The sequence below is a fragment of the Poeciliopsis prolifica genome, unplaced genomic scaffold (genome assembly GCF_027474105.1).
Source record: "Poeciliopsis prolifica strain line A6 unplaced genomic scaffold, Auburn_PproV2 SCAFFOLD036, whole genome shotgun sequence".
NCBI lineage: Eukaryota > Metazoa > Chordata > Actinopteri > Cyprinodontiformes > Poeciliidae > Poeciliopsis > Poeciliopsis prolifica.
The window spans coordinates 4,793,858-4,815,692 of record NW_026562411.1 but is presented as its reverse complement, the minus strand read 5'-3'; the positions used below and the strand labels follow the sequence as shown (position 1 = coordinate 4,815,692).

The following is a 21,835-nucleotide window of genomic DNA, read 5'->3' as shown; positions in this document are numbered from 1 at the left end:
ATCAATTGGATGAGTCCAGAGTCTGAGTACATCATACAACTGCAGTAAAACACTTATCAAACCCTAATTGTGCAACTGATATGAGAGCAAAATGTCTAAATAGCTGTGTGATCAGTTGTTGTTCAGATTGGTTTTCTGGAGTCACAATGAACAGGTTGCTGTGGGTTGTGTGTCTGTTTTTTTTATGTCTGATTGGTGATTGGAAGAGTCAGGTGAATGGAGAAGATCATTTTATGCTTCTTGCTGGCCCTCTGACTGAGGATCACAGAACCTCCAGCAGTGACGAAAATGTCTTTGACTGCAGTCATCCCACACCAGCAGCTTCCAAGCAGTATTTTAAGTACCTCCAGACCAAAGGGGTGACACACTTCAAAGTGCCACTGTCATGGGCAAAACTTCTTCCTACGGGCCTGACCAGCAAGCCTCAACAGGAGGTGGCAAGGTGTTACCAGACCCTGCTGAAGAACCTGCAGGCGGAGGGCTTGCAGCCTCTCGTCATTCTTCATGGATCGACAGTTCCGGACTCCTTGAGGTCCAGGTATGGAGGCTGGGAAAGTCAGCAGCTTCTAGACCTGTTTCAACAGTATGCCGAGTTTGCTTTGAGAGAATTTGGCCATTTGGCAAATTCATGGGTGACATTTAGTGACCTGGATGAGATTTTGCATGAAGGACCAGCTGTCGATGGTCACAGTCGTCTTCAAAATATCCTTCAGCTCAACAAGGACATTCATGAGTTTTATCATCAAAACTTTCCATATGAAGGTAAGAAAACTCCAGTCCTTTTCCTACATAGATAATATTCTTTCTTTTGTATATATTTATATAATGTTTTCTCGACTGAATTGTAATTTCCAGTCATTTTAAATTGCAATCAGTTCAAATGTTTTTGGTATGACTAAGATTTAACCTATCAAGAAAATTGCTTCACAGTCAGTTGATACTGTCCATACCGATATGATTTTACTGCTTTGCTGATAACAGAATATATTTCCACGTTATCTCAGTAATCAGTCCATGTGAGTTGTGTCAAGATATCTCCAAAGCAGTCTTTCCAAAACACCAATTTCTACAAATAGTCATTAGCTTGAAATATTAAATATATTACATCCAGTGCTCTTAGGTTTTCTTCCTGTCACTTTTTCTCTTCAGGGAAACGTCTATCGTTTGGATTGAATGCAAAACACGTGGATCAACTTTCCATTCTTAAAGCTTTCACAAATGTAAGCTTCTTCTCTATTTACAGTGTGCATCAGGTCCCACTGCCTTAAAACAAACCGTAATCTCAAACAATGACAAAAGGATGTTACTAATATAAAGAAGATAATCTAGATAAGATTTGTTCACTGGAATTGTGTGCACAAAACAGTACAATGAACATCAGTTGGTACTGATCATCACACACCAAAATGTAATGGAATAATTAGATTTTATTAATATCAGAAAATGGAAGAAGAAGAATATATTTTCATTCAGTGTATTTATGTGTCAGGTGACTGACAGTCAGTCTCTCTGGGATCCTAACTTGTGGGGCTCTTATCTGCCTGATGAAGGGCAGAGATTTATGGGTTCTTTTAGGATATTTTTCACCTGCTTATGCCAGTGGTTTCCGAACCTGCTCCTCAAGTACCACTGGATTGGATGTTTTAGACATCTCTCTATTCAAGTAAATCTGATTCAAATTACTGCACAACTTCCACAGCTTGCCATCAAGTTCTGCAAAAGCCTGAAAATCACCCATTCTTTTAGATAGTATGTGCAGTAGTGAGAAGACATCTACAACATGCAGGACAATGGTCCCTGAGGACTCTTTAGCTTTTTATTTTGTTAAAAATTTGTAGCTCAAGTATTGAGCCTTGACTTTACAAAAACCTTGATTCAGATTCTATGTGCATTATTCATTGGTCACAAACAAAAACCCTAAACTGACTTTAATCTATGGAGGACATAGAAGGCAGGCAATAGGTTTTTTTATAGTAATTTGGTTATTTCCCCATGGAGAAAGCAAATAAAAGTACATTTCTATTTGCCATGCCTCGTCTTAGTAGGTCTTAGTGTGTTTTTTATTTATTTATTTTTTAATTTTCATTTGCATTATTAGTGTGTGACGACTCTCATTTCATGTTCGGCACAGATGGATTTCTTGTCAGTGAACCTTGAATATAACTGCGCCTCCTCAAAGAGTTTTGCACAAGAGTTGAGAAACTTGCAGGTACTGCAAACATTTTAATATTTTTAGGACTATCATGGATTTTTTATTTATTTATTTTTTTTGCATTTTACCTTTACAAAATTATACCATATACAATTAAACAATGTTGTGTTCTAGACATCTGCTGGAAATTTGCCAATCTTGATATACAAGATGCCAGTTCGTGACTGTATCCCGAGTGAACACAAGCTTCTTGGAGATTTATTACAAGGCAAGTATCATGCTGGTCAACACAATTTATAGGTTATTTCTAAATTATCAATAGCAGAATCAAATTACTACTGTTGGATATTTTACACAGTGTAAGTGTTTAAAAATCATTACCCTTAAACCTACATAATTATTAGGAAAAAAAAAAGTGTTCATAAAATTATTTCTGTGATGTTTGAAAGGAACAAGCTTAATGTTTACACTCTAAATACCTGCAATGTGGTAGTCTTTCATCAACAGTACAATGAACGTTAGTTGGCACTAATCATCACACATCAAGATGTAATGGAATACGGAAATTTAATTAATAAGCAAAATTAGAAAATGGAAGAACATATATTCTCCTTATTTTAAGATGTGTAGCTTAAAAGAAGCTGCACAATTGTGTGGTGAAAAGATTTGGACTTTCTGTAATTTTATAACAGAAACTAGTGCAAAATCAGCCTTTTATTTATCAGTCAGTCAAGTTCTACAAGGAAAACAATTTGCAAGGTGGAGAAATGTGTTAAAGCTTTACAGCCAGACCAGTAAATATTTAGAGCTTAAGATATGATTGTGCAGGATGACAAAAACTGATTAGATAATACTTGAGGTGAAAGTCTCATTGCTAAATTCGAATAGATTATTCTTAAAGGACTCAATAATTAAGCCATATGCCAAAATATTTCTGTCCTTTTGTTTCTCTTGTATTGTGGCAGTTTTATGGACCAATAGTTTGAATATTATGGGATGTGACATGAGGAATGTATTAGATGAGCTGGACATGCAGGATTCTCCAGTCAGGTAATATTCCCTTATAATTTTAACAGTTTCCATTCCTTTCCCCAAATTGTCTTATTTCCAAATATTTCATTAGCAGGACCGAATTCAGGAAGAGTTGTGAAAACATCGTGCATAAATTTGAGGACCAAGCCAGCAATGACGAGCTGTTCCTCACTAAAGGATTTCCGCCAGGGTTCCAATGGGCAACGTCGTCAGAATCTTTCAAGGTTGAAGGTGGCTGGTTGGAAGGGGGAAAAGGAGAGACAATTTGGGATCGTTTTGGTCATGAAGGACAAGTCTTTGCAAATCACACTGCTGATCTTGCTTGTGACAGTTACAACAAAGTTGATATAGATGTCTACCTCCTGCAAAGTCTTGGAGTCAACACCTACCAGTTCTCCATTTCCTGGGCCCGTATATTCCCCTCAGGTCTCAAAGACAGCCTGAAGGAAGCAGGAGCTCTCTACTATGAAGCAGGAGCTCTCTACTATGACTCAATGCTCCCTCCTCTCTCCATTGGGATCTGCCTCAGGCTCTCCAAGACAATGGTGGATGGACCAACCCTTCCATTATTGCAGCTTACAAGGACTATGCAGCCTTCTGCTTCAATAGATATGGAGACAGGGTCAAGAGCTGGAACACATTCAGTAGTCCTGGGTGGTGAGCCATGCTGGATATGGCACAGGTGTGCATGCTCCAGGAATAAAAGACTATGTGACTGCTTCTTATCAGGTAAACATAGCGGTATCCCCACATCAAAACCTTTTAAACTTGTCTAAATTTGTTTAGGCTATAACCCTTCACTTGTTAATTCTTATTTCTACAGGTTACTCATAATATACTGAAATCCCATGCTGAAGCCTGGCATGTCTACAATGACAATTACAGAAAGACACAGGGAGGGAAAGTGGGCATTGCATTAAACTCTGACTGGGCAGAACCTGCTGATGTTGACAAACCTGAAGATAAGGCAGCTGCAACACGCTACCTGGAGTTTATGCTAGGCTGGTTTGCCCATCCAATCTTCATAGATGGGGATTACCCTGCGGTTCTCAAAACTCAGATTGCAAACAAAGCAAAAGAGTGTCCCTCATCTGTGCCAGTAGTGCTTCCAACTTTCACTGATGAAGAGAAGGCAAGGATCAAGGGAACTTCTGACTTTTTTGGTTTAAATCATTATACCTCCCGTTTAGTTAGCAGCAGTGCAGGTGGGTGCATCCCTGGCCCTGCAGGAGTTGGAGACTTCCAGGCAAAAATGGACCCTTCATGGCCTGCTACAGCATCAGACTGGATCTACTCCATGCCCACAGGGCTACGGTCACTTCTGACCCACATTAAAACAACATATCTAACTGTTAACAATGTGCCCATTTACATAACTGGGAATGGCATGCCAACAAATGACACCTTCAATGACACTAGCAGAATAGAGTACATGGGGGGTTACATCAGAGAGGCCCAAAAAGGTTTGTGCCTTTCTTTTCTTTAATATTTGGCATCTGTTTATCAGAAGGAAACCAGTCATACATTTTCTTTGTTGTCTTCTGTTTCATTCTGCAGCTATTGAATTCGATAAAGTGGATGTGCAGAGATTCACAGTACAATCATTTATGGATGGATTTGAGGGAAATAAAGGGTACAGTGAAAGATTTGGACTTCACCAGGTTAATTTTGCAGATAGCTACAGACCAAGAACACCAAGACAATCAGCATATTTCTTTGCTCAGATCATCGAGCAAAATGGTTTTGTTTCACGTAAACAAGATCATTTTGAAGGTGTGAAAATATCACCATCTCGCCGTTCCACCCCACTGCCACCCTCAGAGGTCCCATCAGCGTCAAAGGCTGTCTGGGAAAAATTTACACCACAGAAAAAGTTTGACAGGCAAATGTATCACTATGGCAAATTCTCACAAGACTTCTTATGGGGCATCTCATCATCAGCTTACCAGATTGAGGGAGGATATAACCAGGATGGGAAAGGACCCAGTGTATGGGATGTAGTCAGTAATAACCCAGGTAGTGGTATTCCTGAAGATGTTAATGGAAACGTTGCCTGTGACAGTTACAATAGACTTGAAGAAGACCTTTACATGCTGCAAGCTATGAAAGTGAAATCATACAGATTTTCACTGTCATGGTCCAGAATCTTCCCGATGGTAGACGTGCATCCCTGAACCAAAAGGGTGTTGACTATTACAACAGACTTATTAACGGCCTCTTGGCCAGAAAAATCACCCCACTGGTCACAATTTATCACTGGGACCTCCCACAAGCTCTACAAGACATTGGTGGCTGGCAAAATGTGGAGATGATTAACATTTTTAATGATTATTCTGACTTCTGCTTTGCCACTTTTGGTGACAGAGTAAAATTCTGGATGACCATGAATGACCCTCAAGGACTTGCATGGTTAGGATATGGAACCGGACAAATCCCTCCAAAAATTAAGGAGCCAGGAACAGCATCATACCAAGTTGGACATAACTTGATTAAAGCTCACGCTACAGCCTACCATACATATAATGATAAATACCGTGCTTCTCAGGGAGGTATGGTTTCCATTGCCCTTAATGCTGAATGGGTTGAACCTAAAGACATCAATGTTCCTCGTGATCTTGTTGCTGCTGACCGTGCAATGCAGTTCAACGTGGGTTGGTTTGCCCATCCAATCTTCAAGAATGGAGATTATCCAGAGGCCATGAAAGCCCAAGTTTTAATTAAAAGTGAACTCCAAGGTCTTAAACAGTCAAGACTCCCTTCATTCACAGAGGAGGAAAAGAACTTGATCAAAGGAACTGCTGACATGTTCTGTGTGAATCACTACACCACCAGGCTAGTAACCCATATCACAGGTCTGCTGTCTCCACATTCCTATCAAAATGACTGGGACTATGAAGAAGAACAAGAAAGTGGTTCACCAGCTACAGCCATCAAAAACCAGAGAGCTGTATCATGGGGCCTAAGGAGACTCCTGAATTGGATCATGGAAGAGTATGGAGACCCTGAAATTTACATAACTGATAATGGTGGAGCTACAACAGCAAAAACTACGTGGGATGACATTGACAGAGTGTTTTTTTACAAGACTTACATAAATGAAGCTCTTAAAGGTACCTTATTATAATCAAATGCTTTGGATAACATTTTGAAGCTGGCATACTGTACTTGATTCTATACTTGATCATTTATTCATATTTGTGTTTCTCAATTACAGCCTATGAACTTGATGGGGTAACGCTAAAGGGCTACACAGCAACATCTCTCATGGACTCCTTTGAGTGGTTGAATGGCTATACTGTTGGATATGGATTCTTCCATGTTGACTTCACTGACCCAAACCGACCAAGATCACCCAAGCTGTCAGCTCATTTTTACTTCCAACTCATGAAAGACAATGGTTTCCCTGTAACAGAAGATGAGAAGATGCTGTATGGAGAGTTTCCTCAGGGTTTCCTTTGGAGTAGTGCCACAGCAGCTTACCAGGTAGGACAAGAGAACTCCAAATTTATTTGTCTTGGATTAATTGTATTTTTTTTACCTTTTTTTATTGTTCTTTCTTTGCTATTTTTAGATTGAGGGTGGATGGAGAGCTGATGGAAAAAGTCTCAGCATCTGGGATAAATTTGCTCACACGCCGCTCAAGATTTTTGACAGTGATAATGGGGACATTGCTTGTGACAGTTACAATAAAATAGATGAAGACATTGCAATATTGAAGCAACTTGGGGTTAACCATTATCGTTTCTCTATATCCTGGACTCGGGTACTTCCTGATGGCACAACAAATCACATCAATGAGGTTGGATTTCGCTACTATGACAGACTGGTGGATGCGCTGCTTGCTGCAAACATTCAGCCTCATGTAAGTTTAGCTCGTCTTTGCTCTCCAATATAGACTTTACAACAAAAATGTCCAAATACTCAAAAGTGTTTATTTCTTTTCTTTCAGGTAACTTTGTACCACTGGGATCTCCCACAAGCTCTGCAGAATGTGGGAGGTTGGGAGAATGAAACTATTGTCCAAAGATTCAGGGATTATGCTGATGTTATGTTCAGCCGTCTCGGAGACAGAGTGAAACTTTGGATCACCATTAATGAGCCATATAACGTAGCAATGATTGGACATGGATATGGAGTAGCCGCCCCAGGTATTCTTTACTTGCAATGAGCAAAATAAAAAATATTTTGTGGTGGTAAGGAGTCAGGAAATGTGATTTAGCCAAAAACTCCAAAGACATGAAGATGAACTGCAACTAACCCAGATTGTGTTTTCAGGCATTAGTTTCCGTCCAGGTACTCTTCCCTACATTGTTGCTCATAACCTTATCAAGGCTCATGCTGAAGCATGGCACCTTTACAATGACAAATATCGGGCTAGACAGAATGGAAAAGTCTCTATCACTATTAACTCTGACTGGTCAGAGCCCAGAAACCCATATAAGCAAGAGGACATTGATGCAGCAAGACGTGTCATACAGGTAAACCAAGTCCTGTCACATTCTTTACAAAACATTATTGTTCTTCTGGTTGAGACATTGATGATTTGTGCCTCTTTGTGCAGTTCTACATTGGGTGGTTTGCCCATCCCATATTTAATGGTGACTATAGTGAAATGATGAAGACAATCATTCGGGAACGCAGTCTTGCAGCTGGATTGACTAAATCACGGTACCACAAAAAAAACAAAGAAAAAATATTTCTTTAGCACCTCTAACATATGTCTGACCACATACCTCTTTTAATTTCTGCAACCTGTGATTTTCAAAAGCTGGTTTGGGTTGTATGTTTCAAGGGATTCCCTTTTCCCATTTGGTTTAAATTGAAGCAAAAACTTTAGAGAATCCAATTTTCCACCTAAATTAAATTCCGTTTTATGTTCTCTAGGCTACCTGAATTTACCCCAGAGGAAATAAAGAGAATTAAGGGGACCCATGATTATTTTGGATTCAACCATTACACCACTGTCCTGGCTTTCCCTGTCGAGTATGGAAATCTTCAGCATTACGATGCAGACAAGTGAGTAAGAACTTGCACATATCAATTTTGAATGTGTATTTAATTTGTTTTAAAATTTAAATAAACACGTGAACTCTGGACTATCCATAGGGGTGCAGGGACATATGTTGATCGGACCTGGCTGGATTCTGGTTCTGGCTGGCTGAAGGTCACACCATTTGGGTTGCGCAGAATATTGAACTTTATTAAGGAGGAATATGGAAATCCTACGATTATCATCACTGAGAATGGGGTCTCAGAGCGTGGGCCCACAAATCTTAAAGATTCTCACAGGAGTTACTTTTATGAAAAATATATTAACCAAGTGCTAAAAGGTATTGAAATAAATTAATTGAACACACTGTTTTCTATTATGGACAAAATAAGAAAATGAAAAGATTAATTATATTCTTCCAGCTTACCGGCTTGATAATGTGGATGTCCGTGGCTACACAGCATGGTCACTCATGGACAACCTGGAGTGGGCCACTGGCTTCTCAGAGAGATTTGGACTTTTTTATGTCAATCGCTCTGACCCCAATGTCCCTCGAGTGGCCAAGGAATCTGTGTCTTTCTTCTCCACCATCATCAAGTGCAATGGGTTTCCCGACCCTGCATCAGGACCTCATGATTGTTTGAAGCCTGAACCTGAAGGTAATTGTAGAAGATTATAAACATTTTGGAAATAAACATATGTTTTATATAACCGTGTGAAAAAACAGAGCTTCAATTTTACCTAAAACTTTTTTTTTCAGCAACAAGTGCTCCAGAAAATGACAATTCAGTGAACTTTCTGGGTCTGAGGCTCTCCGCTGAAGAAGCTGAAACCGGATTTAACACTACATTTGCTCTGCTGCTTGTGGCAGCAACTGGAGCCATTTGTTTGTCCATCGGTTGCTTTCTCACTAAAAGACGTTCAAAATAAGTTGAAAGTTGAAATTGTACCTGTAGCTACCATTCAGACATTTATTTTAGCATTTATGTGGACATTTGTAAAGTCTACATAACACACCATAATCCACAGACAGAGGAAATTGCAGCTAACACTGAATGTTTTGGATGATTCACTTATTTTAATTCACTGGGTTTTTTTTACAACATAAGTAAACTGATATTAAAATGTTTATGTATGTAAATGTTTATATAGCTAGAAATATGTTAAAGTGTCTTCAAACATTCAACTACAGTGTTCATGTATGACATCTTTAATTAAAATATGTAACATTTAATAAAGACAGTTATGGTGTCCTATAGTTATTGTGCTTCTTTTACATGTTTTTGCTCCAAAAAAGATGCATGTGAGGAAGCTAGGTATTATGCTAGATATTTAAAATTCAGCATCGTTCATGTTATACTCCAGTAATACTTGGTGATACAGACATAACTATTGTGAAGTTCATATCTTCTTCTTAGAAATTTCAGACATGATGGGTGTTATTTTTTTGACGCACTAACACAGGCAAAATATGAAAACATATAATCACATTTCTCAAAACTTGAAAATTTAAATATACCGGTGCAACAAAATTTTAAATTTAATAAGTAAAAGGCTTAAAAGAACATAAATATCATGTGTTGGCAACATTACTTAATTGGGGCAGCTTTTATTCAGTTTTAATATCAACATTTACTTCAAGTTTGACATCTTGCTATTCTAACACTGTTGAGGCTGTATGGTACAGACCGTCCACAAGAGGGCAGAGTAGTACAGGTACACTCTTCTCTTTATTTTTGATGAGTTCTATCAAGAGACAATATGATTCAGCAGACAATGAAAACTAAATTTAGTAAAGAAGCAATTTTGCTGGATAGTTCCTGTAAAGGCAGCAGCTATTTTGAGGGAAGACACTGCATTCAAATTAGTTCAAATATTAACTGCAGCAAATTATTCATGCATAATGTCGAATGTTTAATAAATCCTGTGTTTAAAGCCAGCCTGCAGCTGATGTTCAGTCTGCTCTGATAGAAGCAGGGAAGCGGTTCGGGTCTAGTCTCAGGAGAATGAGGTTAAATGTTTTTGCGTTTGCAGGAAATGGGGAGGTTGCAGCAGTTTGAGAGACGGCTGGTTTGAAGAAGCCACGTGATGAATCATACTTCCTCTAAGAGTTAGGCCTCAACTATTTGTGCCTCTTCATTTACATTTTGCACATACGGGGATGGCGGGTACGAGGTAAGACTGCTCAACTCATCTCTTCAGCTTTGAGGCTCTTATTTCTTCAAAAGGCATTTTTTTTAATATCTACTGTTATTAAATCTCGAAGTGAGATGCATAAAATGAAATTAAGATTTAGTGTAATTGAAAGGCTGACAAGTTTGACATTTCCTCAAAAACAGACATCGGCAGTGTTCTTACATATAAAGATCAGATGTCAACTTCTGAGTTACGTTTTTCTGTTGGGGAAGGAACACATTAGAATAAGTTAATTTAGTAGTTTTTATTTGAATTTGTTTTATAAAGACCTCATGCATGACTAAAGTATCAGCTTCCGTTGTTTGGACGGTTTCAGTCAGTTTCCGGTTAATGAAGCCTCTTCTCTCTTTCACTTAGTTCAGGGGCCATTATGAGGATTGGACCATTGTTGCTTCCTGGGGTTTATAAATTATTTATCAGCTTCAAGATGAAGAAATTTAACTGATTTTATGAAGGAGGAGAAAGCATTGTTAATATCAACATTTACTTCAAAGCTACAGAAATTTTGATCAAATAAATAAATCCAATATTTTACTTTAATATGCAATAAAAAAAATCTGCATCACAAAGATTAATATGTGCCATGTGGGAGTCTGGGCTGCTCAATATAAATCACTTATTGCTTCCTTATAGCTTCTGTTGGTAGCATAGCCTATGGAGCTTCAGCTTCTTAATGTTCTTCAGCAAAGGGCATCTTTATCTGATCATAATGGACTGAGTAGAAAAAGTACAAACAAGCTGTCAGGAAAGTAGATACAGAGGAGAGATGAGTAATAGTGATAAACTGACAATATGCAGATAAAAACATGCAGCCAGTAACTGAGGACATCTGGGGGCAGATGGGAACAAAACCATGAAACAAACTTCACTGCTTTTAAAGGTGAAATCAAATGTTTACAGCAGCGGCACAAAATGACACTTTTTAAAAAAGTCACTGTGAAAATCAGGGTAAACATTTCCTGCTTTCAGATAGGTTAACAGAATTATTTCTATTTGCTTAATGGCAAATTAATGAGCGATTTCTTTAAGCTTTCTTCTAATTCAAAAGTTTACACAGTGCCCTAGTTTTTTGTGGCTTTGCCTTTCAACTGTATGATTTGAGACAGATTTTCTTCGACAAGCTTCTCACGCTAATTTCTCTGGTACTTTGTGTGGTGTAACATCAGGTTTGTAGGTTTTCTTGCTCAAAAACAATTTCAGTTCTCCACATGGATCCTCTATGGGGTTGAAATCAAGCTAATGGCCACTCCAACATGACTCTGCTGTCCTTAAGTCACTGCATAGCTAATTTGGTGATATTACTATGGCAATTGCTCATTTGGACCACTCACTTGCAACCACAATTGAATTTCCTGGCTGATTGTTAAAAATGTTACTTTAGTATTTCCACATAATGCTATTTCCCCATGATGTGATCTATATTGTGTGAAGAGCACCAGTCCCTCCTGCAGCAAATCCTCATACTTCACAGTCGGGATTGTCTTCTCATGCTTACAACCATCCTTCAATCTACATCCTTCAACCTACATAATGATCATTATGGTCAAGCGCTTCAGTATTGTTTCCTTCAAACCATAGAACATGGCGCGAAATATTTATTTTTGCCCTGATTTGGGCCTTAATGTTGCTTTTCAATGAAGGACGTCTTCCTCGCCGAGTGGTTTTTCAAGCCATGTTGGTACATGACTTGTTTTGCTATGGACATTGACATGCTGCCACCGGTTAGCATTTTCACAAGGGCTTTTGTTTCACACCTAAACTCTGTAACACAAAACTTGTCTCCTTCCTGAATAATGCAATGACATGACTCTCCTGCTGTTCAAATTCTACTTATTTTGTGGCAACTTCAACAATAGCAATATTAATGTATGCAATCTTCTGATTTTGGAGATTCCATAAATTTGTCTAAAATACCTCTGTCTCTCATTGTTTGGACATTTGACACATAGCAAAACTTTCGGTAGTTTTACCTGACCTAAAACGGGAAACATTTACTTTGATTCCATGTCAGACAGTGAGTGGAAAGTTTGTTATGTAATATTATGTAAATGTCTGGTTTCATTTGTTTGTCTCAAGTGGTGCACTGATTGTAGCAGAGCAACACCAGAATATACAAAAATAATCTAAAAGAGCCACAAAAAAAAAAATACCAGATATATTAACAAAATTACTGAAAGAGTAATAAAAACTTTAAAAAGTTCTAGAGCTATAGATATATCAACTTAAGATTTTTACAACAGTGAAAGAAAACAAAGTAATCAGTCGTCTGAAAAAAAGTACATTTGACTGGTTTGTGAAACTAACTTGAATCAAAATAAGAAACATTTCCTGAAAAACAAGACGTGTTTTTATTGTTCTTGGTATTAATTTCATTGATGTATTTTGTTTTAAACTTCTTATATTTCTGATGAATCTCTTTTTACTGAGAACCTGAGTTGTACAAGTAGAAAGATATCACTTCTGCTAACACATTCAACCTCATTGTTTCCTGTCAGTTAGCCTCTAATGCTTACTTTGACATGCACTTTTTTAACATGTTAATTTGATGCAACACTTTACAGTGTGTAAAACTTAAGTAGGCAAACCGCAAGAAACGGCAAGGTTTACTAAAATGATTTAAACTCTCTGTTGTGTGAACTAAAAATATGAGGCGAGTATCTCGACTTTGTCTCTTCATATTTTCCTTGTTTGAACAGTGTTAAACGACCCACCGTCATCTCATTAAAATATCTTTTTTTGGTGTCATCTCCATTCTTACTAATGTCAGTTTTAATTTTTAATTTCCATCTTTCTTGTGTCTAATATCTATTTAATCTGGGTGACATTAACATCCTTTTCTTTCGTACTTTCTGTGTTGCTCTGCATTACACCTGCGGAAAATGTAAACTATCAATATAACTATTAATAATATAACAACTAACATGCTAAAATTTTATGAAGCCAAAACTGAAGGGTCAGATTCTGTCTCACAAAATCAGGGATATCATTTTTTTTTTTTACTATATATGTACATTTTATTAACTAATTATTGTTAACTTTTTTCTTTTTTAAACAAACACCTTAAAGAAATTATGAAATCCAATAAACAATTTGGAGAGATTATTAATCTTTATTTTACTGAAAAATATAATCAGTAATCCTGAACTAAGTCTTTGATGTTACTTTATGTGGAAAATATTTTTCAGAATAATTAAAGATGGGCATATTGACAGAGTTTATGCCATTTAATCAGAATGTTTTGGGAAATGTTTTGGACTTACACCTGTTAACCAGCAGGAGGAAATGCATTTGATATATCAATAAAGTCCACTAAACCAGAAAATGTTCAAATGTCTCCCATGCAAATAGTTCTAATCCTAACATGTAAAATACAATAATTTATAAACGTGTACTCTCCCTGTTTGCAACACAAACGTTAGCATTTCATAACAAGTAGTCTCTAAAAGATTGAAGTCAAGTGAACGAGTGAAAGTCAATGGTTTTGGTAACACTGAAACCAGACACATCACAGGAGATGCAACACGGGAGACGTGGGTCGCATGAAGCAGAAGTTTCTGGTGCCCCTTTGCTAAATAAAGCCAGGTTTCCGATAGGTTACAAATGGCATATTTATATCTATGAAACATATCTGACCAGAACCTTGATGTACTATTCTACAAAATAGATACCCAGATGTGTGTATTTTTAGAGGTTCAAGTATATTTGAGAGTACTCCTAAAGAAAGGCCACCAGTGATACTTCTAACGCAGAGCAAGAATTATAGTGCTGAACAGGGGCGTCACCAGGAATCCTGGGGCCCATGGCAAAAAGTAAAAGTGGGGGGTCCTTCACAGATGCTTTGTCTTTACCACAATATTCACTGCGAGTGAATTTTATAAGCAACAGTCCACATACTGCATGCATATAGGTTCAGAGTTCAGTTTATTACCAGAATCTAAGCCTCTTCCTCCTAAAAACACACAAAATAAGACACTGATATATCTTATTTCTGTCTAAATCAGTAAAAAAAACAAAATGTTAACATTTATAAAGTGTTTAGATGGCGCACAGTTACACTTTGCTTTCTTGCCCATTAAATCTTCAAGTATAAAGTATGCAGAAATGTTGCAGGATATATGATTTTACACTTCCAATGTTCTCACTTTGCAGCTGTTTTTTTGACAGAAGGACTAAAGTTGTGCAAGTGAAGTGAAGCAATCAAAGCTGAAAAGAAGGAACCTAAGACAGACTCCCTCACCAGCTTCAACTCAAACAGACATAAAGAAACTTTAAGATCAAAAACAGTAAAGACCAGACTTCATGATCAGTCTGAATTAAACTCTTTAAACATTTGAGTATTTCCTTGTTGCACCAGTTCTGAGATAGCAAGGTTCTCCAAGAGTTCTTGTCAGTGTGACCATCTTGTTTTTCATGGTGAAAGAGCAGTAAAAGACAGTAAAAGCTCATCTGGCCTGTCTATGTTACACTTTAACATTAAGCTTATAACCACACTAATGTGGGAGAAATTTGAACACAGAGCAAAATGAGGCCAAATGATAGTCACTAAGAATTAGGACATTAAAAGTAAAGACATTTTGGGGCAGGAGCAAACTGTCTTTGTGTACGTTTTGTCTGTACATGATGTTATGACCCAAATTATCAACAAGTTATATAAAAACAGAGGGGCAGATAGCTAATGTTAGCCGAGCACCTTGGCAAACTTTCACACAGAACATTTTGTTGTTGTATGTGCCTTTAAAAACAATAAAGTTATACTTCTTTGAAGTATTATTATAAAAATATAACATTTCTACAATCTGGTAAGAGTGAGTTTTGCTATTATTTTTGTTACCAACAACTGTTAGCCTTACAAGCTACAGTGTGTAGTGGGAATGACAAAGCATGTTCAGTGAGAAACAAACATCTAGAAAAGCTCATTAGTAGTTTACAGCTTTCAATGTGTAAAAATGCACAACCAAATTTGTTGCTTTGTGCTCCTAAATGTTCCCAAATATAAATTGTTTCAAGGGTCTTTCATGTTAAATGTCTGATGTTTACAAGGAGCATTTCCAGAAACAGTGGTATGTTTTTTTTTCTTCTTTAAGCTCCATGAAAACACAAGGTAAATTGCGAATCAAAAACCTGGGATGGATTTGGAACTCAAATAATTTTAATTGCACATTCAGATTTATTTATTTTTTCAGTCAAGTCAAAAAAACAAATAAGGAAAAATTAAATCCAAGGATCAGATCAGACTGGAATAAAGAACAAAAACATTTTTATGAAACATGTAAAAAAAAAATCCTCATCATCACAAACTCAAGTCTGGGATCCTCTTACTGTGCAGAACAATACAGGAGCGAACAATGAAATAACAGAAGGCAAAGAAACAGATCCTACCTACAGTAATGAGAGGAGAGAGATCCTTACAGTTTTTACTGCAGGGCTGAGCAGGTTATGGTTAATTACAGCCAGGTGTGCAGGGCAGGTAGGAAACAAAAAGCAACAAATACATTCACTAAAGTACATCTGGATGATTTTCAAAATAAAACAGGAACTTAAAGCAATTTCTAAACTTTGATACTTCATGGTTGCATCCTAAAGCAGCATTCAGGTTCTATGCACCACAAATCTTGAACAAACTTCCAGAAAATTGCAAAAGAGCCAAAACTTTCAGATCTTTAAATCACGTCTAAAATCCTTCCTGCTAAGAGTTTCCTTTGAACCAAAATTAATGCAACATTGACCATGAGATGTGTATTGGTGTTTTTGATGATGGTATTCAGATTAGTGACTGTATAATTATTATTTTTTTGTGACTCTTTGATTTTGTGATTTTAAAATGGAAAGCACTTTGAACTGCCTTGTTGCTGAAATGTGCTATACAAATGCACTTGCTTGATTAAACCTTTTTTTAGGAAATAAGCAAAATGCAAGATGTTTCACTTGCTCTCCTGTCTTCTCTTCTCCTCAGAATCACAAACCTTCAGAATGCTGTTAAACAAGTGCCACTTATTCAGACTCCTCAGCAGAGCGCTGCAGCACAGGGAGCGGTTCAGATGAGGATAAAAAGCTCCCAGAGCTCCGGAGACCGTCTGAGCCAGTCCAAGTCCATGGTCTTGCAGGACTCGGACCTTCCACAGAAACCTGTGTGTAGACCAAATAGAACCAAACTTATGCTGCACCATCTTTCTTTGGTTTTAAATCATGTTTTTCTTCGTCAGTTGTCTCGACATCGCAGGAATCAATCCCAGCATGGTGTGGTTCTTTCGGTAGCAACAGCTTTTGAACCACTGGTATGTTTAAAACTTCACAACTTAAATATTTTCTGAAATATTTTCTGACCTGTGATAGATGAATCAGTATTGTTTGAGAAAAAGAAAAAAAGCTTGTGCAAAGAACAAATAAACTTTAAACTATTGAAAAAATTGTTTAATATAAAGAAATACAATCATTGTGCTAAATAACTAACAAGGCAGTTGCATTGAATTATTAGTTGGGTTTTGATTCAGTTTGTGTCGACATCATCTCATCTGTTTTTAGTGTTGCCTTCATGGCCCTGCACACATGAGGTAAATAAGGTTCTGATTGTTCCCAGGTGGACCTGAAAGGTGAACACTTGAACGTCGCTAAGATCTCAGACAACGGTAAGAAGCAGAGGAAGAACTGGACTTCGATGTGGACAGTGCTGACCACTGATGAACTGCTGCTGTATAAAGACAAACAGGAAACTGGTGTGGTACGGAACTGTCTAAATTCAACATTGACACCAGAGTCGACCTCAAAGACTTGAACAGATTAGTTCTTTAGCATCAGCTTGTTGCTCTGTTTTCAGCAGAAAGTGCATTAATCACACATGTTGTGTCCAACATTCCCCGTGTTTAGAAGCCAGGAGGTAAAACTGATGTGGTTAAGCTTTGTGGGGCCGTCATTGAGTGGGCAGCGGAGAAGTCAAGCAAGAAAAATGTCTTCCAGGTAACTACCTCTGAGCCATCGCCTTGTCTAAAGGGCGGCTTGTGGATCTTTAAAACTGAATTGTAACTTTTCTGTCTGTTCCAGATCACAACTAACACAGGGAGTGAATACCTCATCCAGGCTGACAGTTTCCCCACAGCCAGCAAATGGCACGAAGCCATCAGAAAAACTGTCGACTCATCAGTAAGAAAGCCCATCAAACATTAACAGTCTGGTGAAATAGCTTTCCTTTAGGTGCATACATATTGGAGTGATGTCTCACTGTGTTCTTTTTCTTCTGGTTTAGACGAGAGAGGACAGAGGTTTTGCTCTGCGGAGGTCCAACAGCTCAGAGTTACTGTCCAGGCACAGCTCCTTACCTGGACATGGATCCGTCTCGCCCAGCATGAAGCAAAGAAATCCAACTCACAGACGCTCCATCAGTAAGCATAAAATACATTTATATGCTTAAAATTAGGATTGAATTATAATCAGATTCAGTCAGGATTTACAAACACGGCGTTTGTAAATATACAACTGTGTTTATGAACAGAGACACAAACTGGAATCAACAACAGGTGTTTGGGGTTGTGCATTGACCTATTGTTGCTATAGAGATAATAAAATAAACATCTGGAAGATGGGAGACAGTGAGGTAAAATTATTAAATACTTACTGCAAATTTTCTGAATGCAAATACCTTATCATTGAGGTAGGTAATAATAAGTTGCATTTATGTGAGAGAATTCACTTTTTACTTTGCCATGACTAATATCATCTTACAGTAACTACTCTGCAACTTGTGCCTACTCACCCACTGTGGACCCTTCGCGAAGTGACAGAAATAGCATTCTCTAACCAAACATACATCCGCCCACACAGTTCATGATAACCTGATACTTCTTCTTCTTCTTCACAAGTGTTGTTATGTTAGTTCCTGTCAGCTAACTGTGCCTACTTTAGTTCATTTTTCCATGAGGCTAAATTTATTTTTGTTTATTTTTGACTTTATTCATTTAAAAAAAGAAGTTAGATTACATGGCATTACTTTTTGAATTACTGTTTTTTTCACATGAGAAATGCATAGCACCAACATCATTCTAAGTGTTTATTTTTATGACTATTGTAGTTTACAGATAACTTTTTATCATGTGACAAGTGCAATATAAGTAATTATTTGCAGTCTTTCTTTCTTAAGTGAGACATTGAACCCAAATTTCACTGTATAATATTGTATTGTTACAATGAAAATGAAGGTTCTACTCTATTCTATTCAATTAAACAGTTATTTGTTCTGATCCAGTTGAGTCAGTATGCCACTGTAGTTAGGAAAACTATAGCAGCATATCTTTAGTAGTGATGCATCACAACACGCAGCACCAAATGACAAAGAAATTTAAACCCACACTCAGTTTTCCAGTTGAAATTTAACCTTTCCATGTCCTCTGGGTTGATTCATTTCAGCTGGATGTGAATATAAACAGAATATGAGCTTATTATTGAATCTTTAATTGTGTTTCAGACATGTTTGGCAGCTCGAAGCTGAAACACAGCGCCTCAGACAGTGCAGACAAGAATGGAGTGAAGAACAGACTGAAGAAGTTCATCATCAGACGTCCGTCCATGAAAACATTGCAGGAGAAAGGCCTCATCAAAGGTTGTAACATATCAAAAATGTTTTTATTTCTATTAAAAAAATCAATCAGTGAATCTACGTTTTAATGTTTGTAATGAGCAATTAAAACATCCACATAGTAAACTTAGAATGTATGTTGTGGCTCTGCTCAGATAAACATGTAGTGTGACTGTATGGATGGATATGATTTGTATGTCTTTGCATTTAAAATGCAGTTAAACAGAATCTGTGAAAAGCTGCGCTAAACTAATAAATTGTTTTATTATTGCCTGACAGATGAAATCTGAACAGAATGTCGAAATTTTAATATGTTTTCCTTTATTTCACAGACCGAGTATTTGGTTGCCACCTGCTGACGCTCTGCGATCGTGAAGGGAGCACAGTTCCTAAATTTGTAAGGATTTGTTTAGAAGCTGTTGAGAAACGAGGTACGTTCAGCAGAAGCTCTGCCCTTTACACAGAGTTGATTCATCAGTCAGACCTTCACCAAAATCAGCTGACCTAGAGTGATAGCGTGTCTTAATCTGCTGACTGGACACACATCATTTAATTGTGCATGAACTGTTTCGATGTTTTCAGGTCTAGACGCAGACGGGATCTACAGGGTCAGTGGAAATCTGGCCACAATCCAGAAACTTCGGTTCATTGTTGACGAAGGTGTGCATGAAGAAAATGCATTTCACAATGTTGTGACTTAAACAAAAGATTAAACCTCAGATTGAGAAACCAAACCGTTTTTATCTGTTCTGTGCCAGAGGAAGAGCTGGACCTGGACCACAACCAGTGGGAGGACGTCCACGTCATCACAGGAGCTCTAAAGATGTTTTTCCGTGAGCTGCCAGAGCCACTGTTCCCTTTCAGGTTCTTCCAGCAGTTTGTGGAGGCAGTCAGTGAGTAAACCCTGAAGAATAATCACAATTTTTCTCTCTTTGAGAAAAATTGTTGCAGTTGAAATTAAAAATGTTAATAAATGAAATGCTTTGACAAAGATGTCAAAATGAATGAAAACTGAAACTGATGTTGTTTCACAACAGAGATTAAAGAAACCAAACAGAAAACTCAGGCTGTGAAGAAACTGATCCAGCAGCTGCCAAAGCCCAACCATGACACCATGAAGCTGCTCTTCAGCCACCTGCAAAAGTAAATCTCCTGGAAAATTATTATTCTACTCACCAGACACATAACGAGCAACTAAAATGTTGCAACTGTTTGCAATTACAAGACTAGAAATAACTTTCATCATCCCATTATGAGGGGCAATGCCTACATCAGTCTATGTATATTTTATATATTTCATTTTAATGAATTGAGACGGTAAAATGAATGCATATTTTGAATAATACTTGTTGAGTATATTGAGAATAGTCAAGGTGCTTTTTTGGCTTAAGCTGAGGAATCAGCTCCTTCAGACTAGCAGCAGCAGCAGCAATTAGCAAACACCTGGTGGAATTGCTCGTCTGCTGAGCTCATCATGTGAACCACTTCTCAGTCTAGCAGTTCTTAGTATGGTTGTAAACAGCATAATGGAGAACACTGTTGTGATGACATGTTGAAGTGTCGGAAAGAGCAGGACCTTCTTAAAGGGACAGAGGCCCAATTTCAAAGCGACAAATTGTGATGTTTGATATATACCGCATTTTTAGAACAACTGAAGGTAACAGTAACTTGATTGTGCTATCAAATGGTACTGTCTGACTGGAACACTGCCCCTTTAAGATGGAAATAAATATTGGGTGTACTTATACATACATGTACATAATATTTTTTTTTTTAATTGCTATTTATTTCCTTATTATTTTATTTGTACAGTTGTACTTAATGTTTGCATGCTGTGAGTGTGTGAAGCTGAAACCATATTATTTATCTGAACATACAGATAAACATACTGTTAAATGTAGAAGTTTGTGTGTGGAAAAATAACTCTCTAATGTGAGTTCAAATCCATGTTGATGTGCGATGGAAATAATGTGGCATAATGCATATAAACGGTTTTCTACATCTAGATATCTTTCTGGATATGCAGTTTTATTAGCTTTAATGTACAACATGTTTCAGTTGGAAATTATCTTTTTATACACAAACTCAAACCTCTGAACCTCATATCTGATTGCAGATATGACACAATTATTAATAAAAATAAAACCGCACCAGAAATATATCTGACCAAACCTTCACACCTGAACCAGAACAGAACTCTTGACCCAATACTCCCTCTGACTTCGTGTTTCTTCTGCTTTTTTCAGAGTTCTGGCATTTTCAAGGAAGAATCTGATGTCCACTCAGGGAATCGGTATTGTGTTTGGACCAACACTGATGTGGCCGGAGCTGGATGCAGGAAACATGGCGGTTAACATGGTTTACCAGAACCAGATCGTGGAGTTCATCCTAATCGAGAGCCGAGAGATCTTTGACCTGGACAGGATGTGAGACGGGCAGGAAGTCAGATGAGACTGATGGACTCAGATTCACTCGTCACCAGAAAATCATTCAACTGATCCAGTATTTGGGTACTTGGGGTGTATAAAGGATTAAGTGTGTCACATCGTTAGATCAAAATGCATCTAATAGTTTGTTTCTTAAAACACAAACTTCTGAAATTGAGCAAATAAATCTGTAAATATTCAAATATTTTAACATTACATAACAAATGTGACTGCTGCTTATTTTCATTTGAAATTAATTTAGATAAAAATAAAATATGCATTTATTCTAAAAGCAATGTTTGAATTTATTAAACAGTTGTATATAATGACATGTTGCTGTCTAAACTCCCTTCAGACCTGCTGTACGATAAAAGATAAGAAATATCACAACTTGTGTTTTTTTTGTACTCAATACATTTATCAAATTAGAAAAATCTGATTTGAAGAGAAACTTGTGTCTCTAATGGGTTTTT

At 37.4% G+C, this 21,835-nt stretch overlaps 2 protein-coding genes across 2 annotated transcripts; both read left to right on the top strand.

Moving 5' to 3' along the window:
• The first annotated feature begins 109 nt into the window (after positions 1–109).
• LOC129374496 (lactase/phlorizin hydrolase-like) lies at positions 110–9,432 on the top strand. The gene is given in 20 exon segments (XM_055052948.1): positions 110–762; positions 1,150–1,220; positions 2,132–2,209; positions 2,327–2,420; positions 3,118–3,202; positions 3,276–3,691; positions 3,694–3,831; positions 3,834–3,913; positions 4,008–4,647; positions 4,742–5,329; positions 5,332–6,294; positions 6,399–6,667; positions 6,756–7,046; positions 7,134–7,332; positions 7,460–7,662; positions 7,746–7,852; positions 8,069–8,200; positions 8,291–8,514; positions 8,597–8,833; positions 8,935–9,432. Coding segments are annotated over 20 exon segments (5,601 nt in total). The 5' UTR covers positions 110–146; the 3' UTR covers positions 9,105–9,432.
• An 865-nt stretch (positions 9,433–10,297) lies between these two features.
• On the top strand, positions 10,298–21,809 carry arhgap15 (Rho GTPase activating protein 15). The gene is made up of 13 exons (XM_055052794.1): positions 10,298–10,349; positions 16,324–16,498; positions 16,574–16,645; positions 16,948–17,088; positions 17,235–17,324; positions 17,409–17,507; positions 17,611–17,746; positions 18,826–18,960; positions 19,269–19,367; positions 19,519–19,596; positions 19,695–19,829; positions 19,974–20,079; positions 21,183–21,809. Exons 1-13 carry the CDS (start codon positions 10,336–10,338, stop codon positions 21,364–21,366), a joined length of 1,464 nt encoding a protein of 487 aa, XP_054908769.1. The 5' UTR covers positions 10,298–10,335; the 3' UTR covers positions 21,367–21,809.
• The last annotated feature ends 26 nt before the right edge of the window (positions 21,810–21,835 follow it).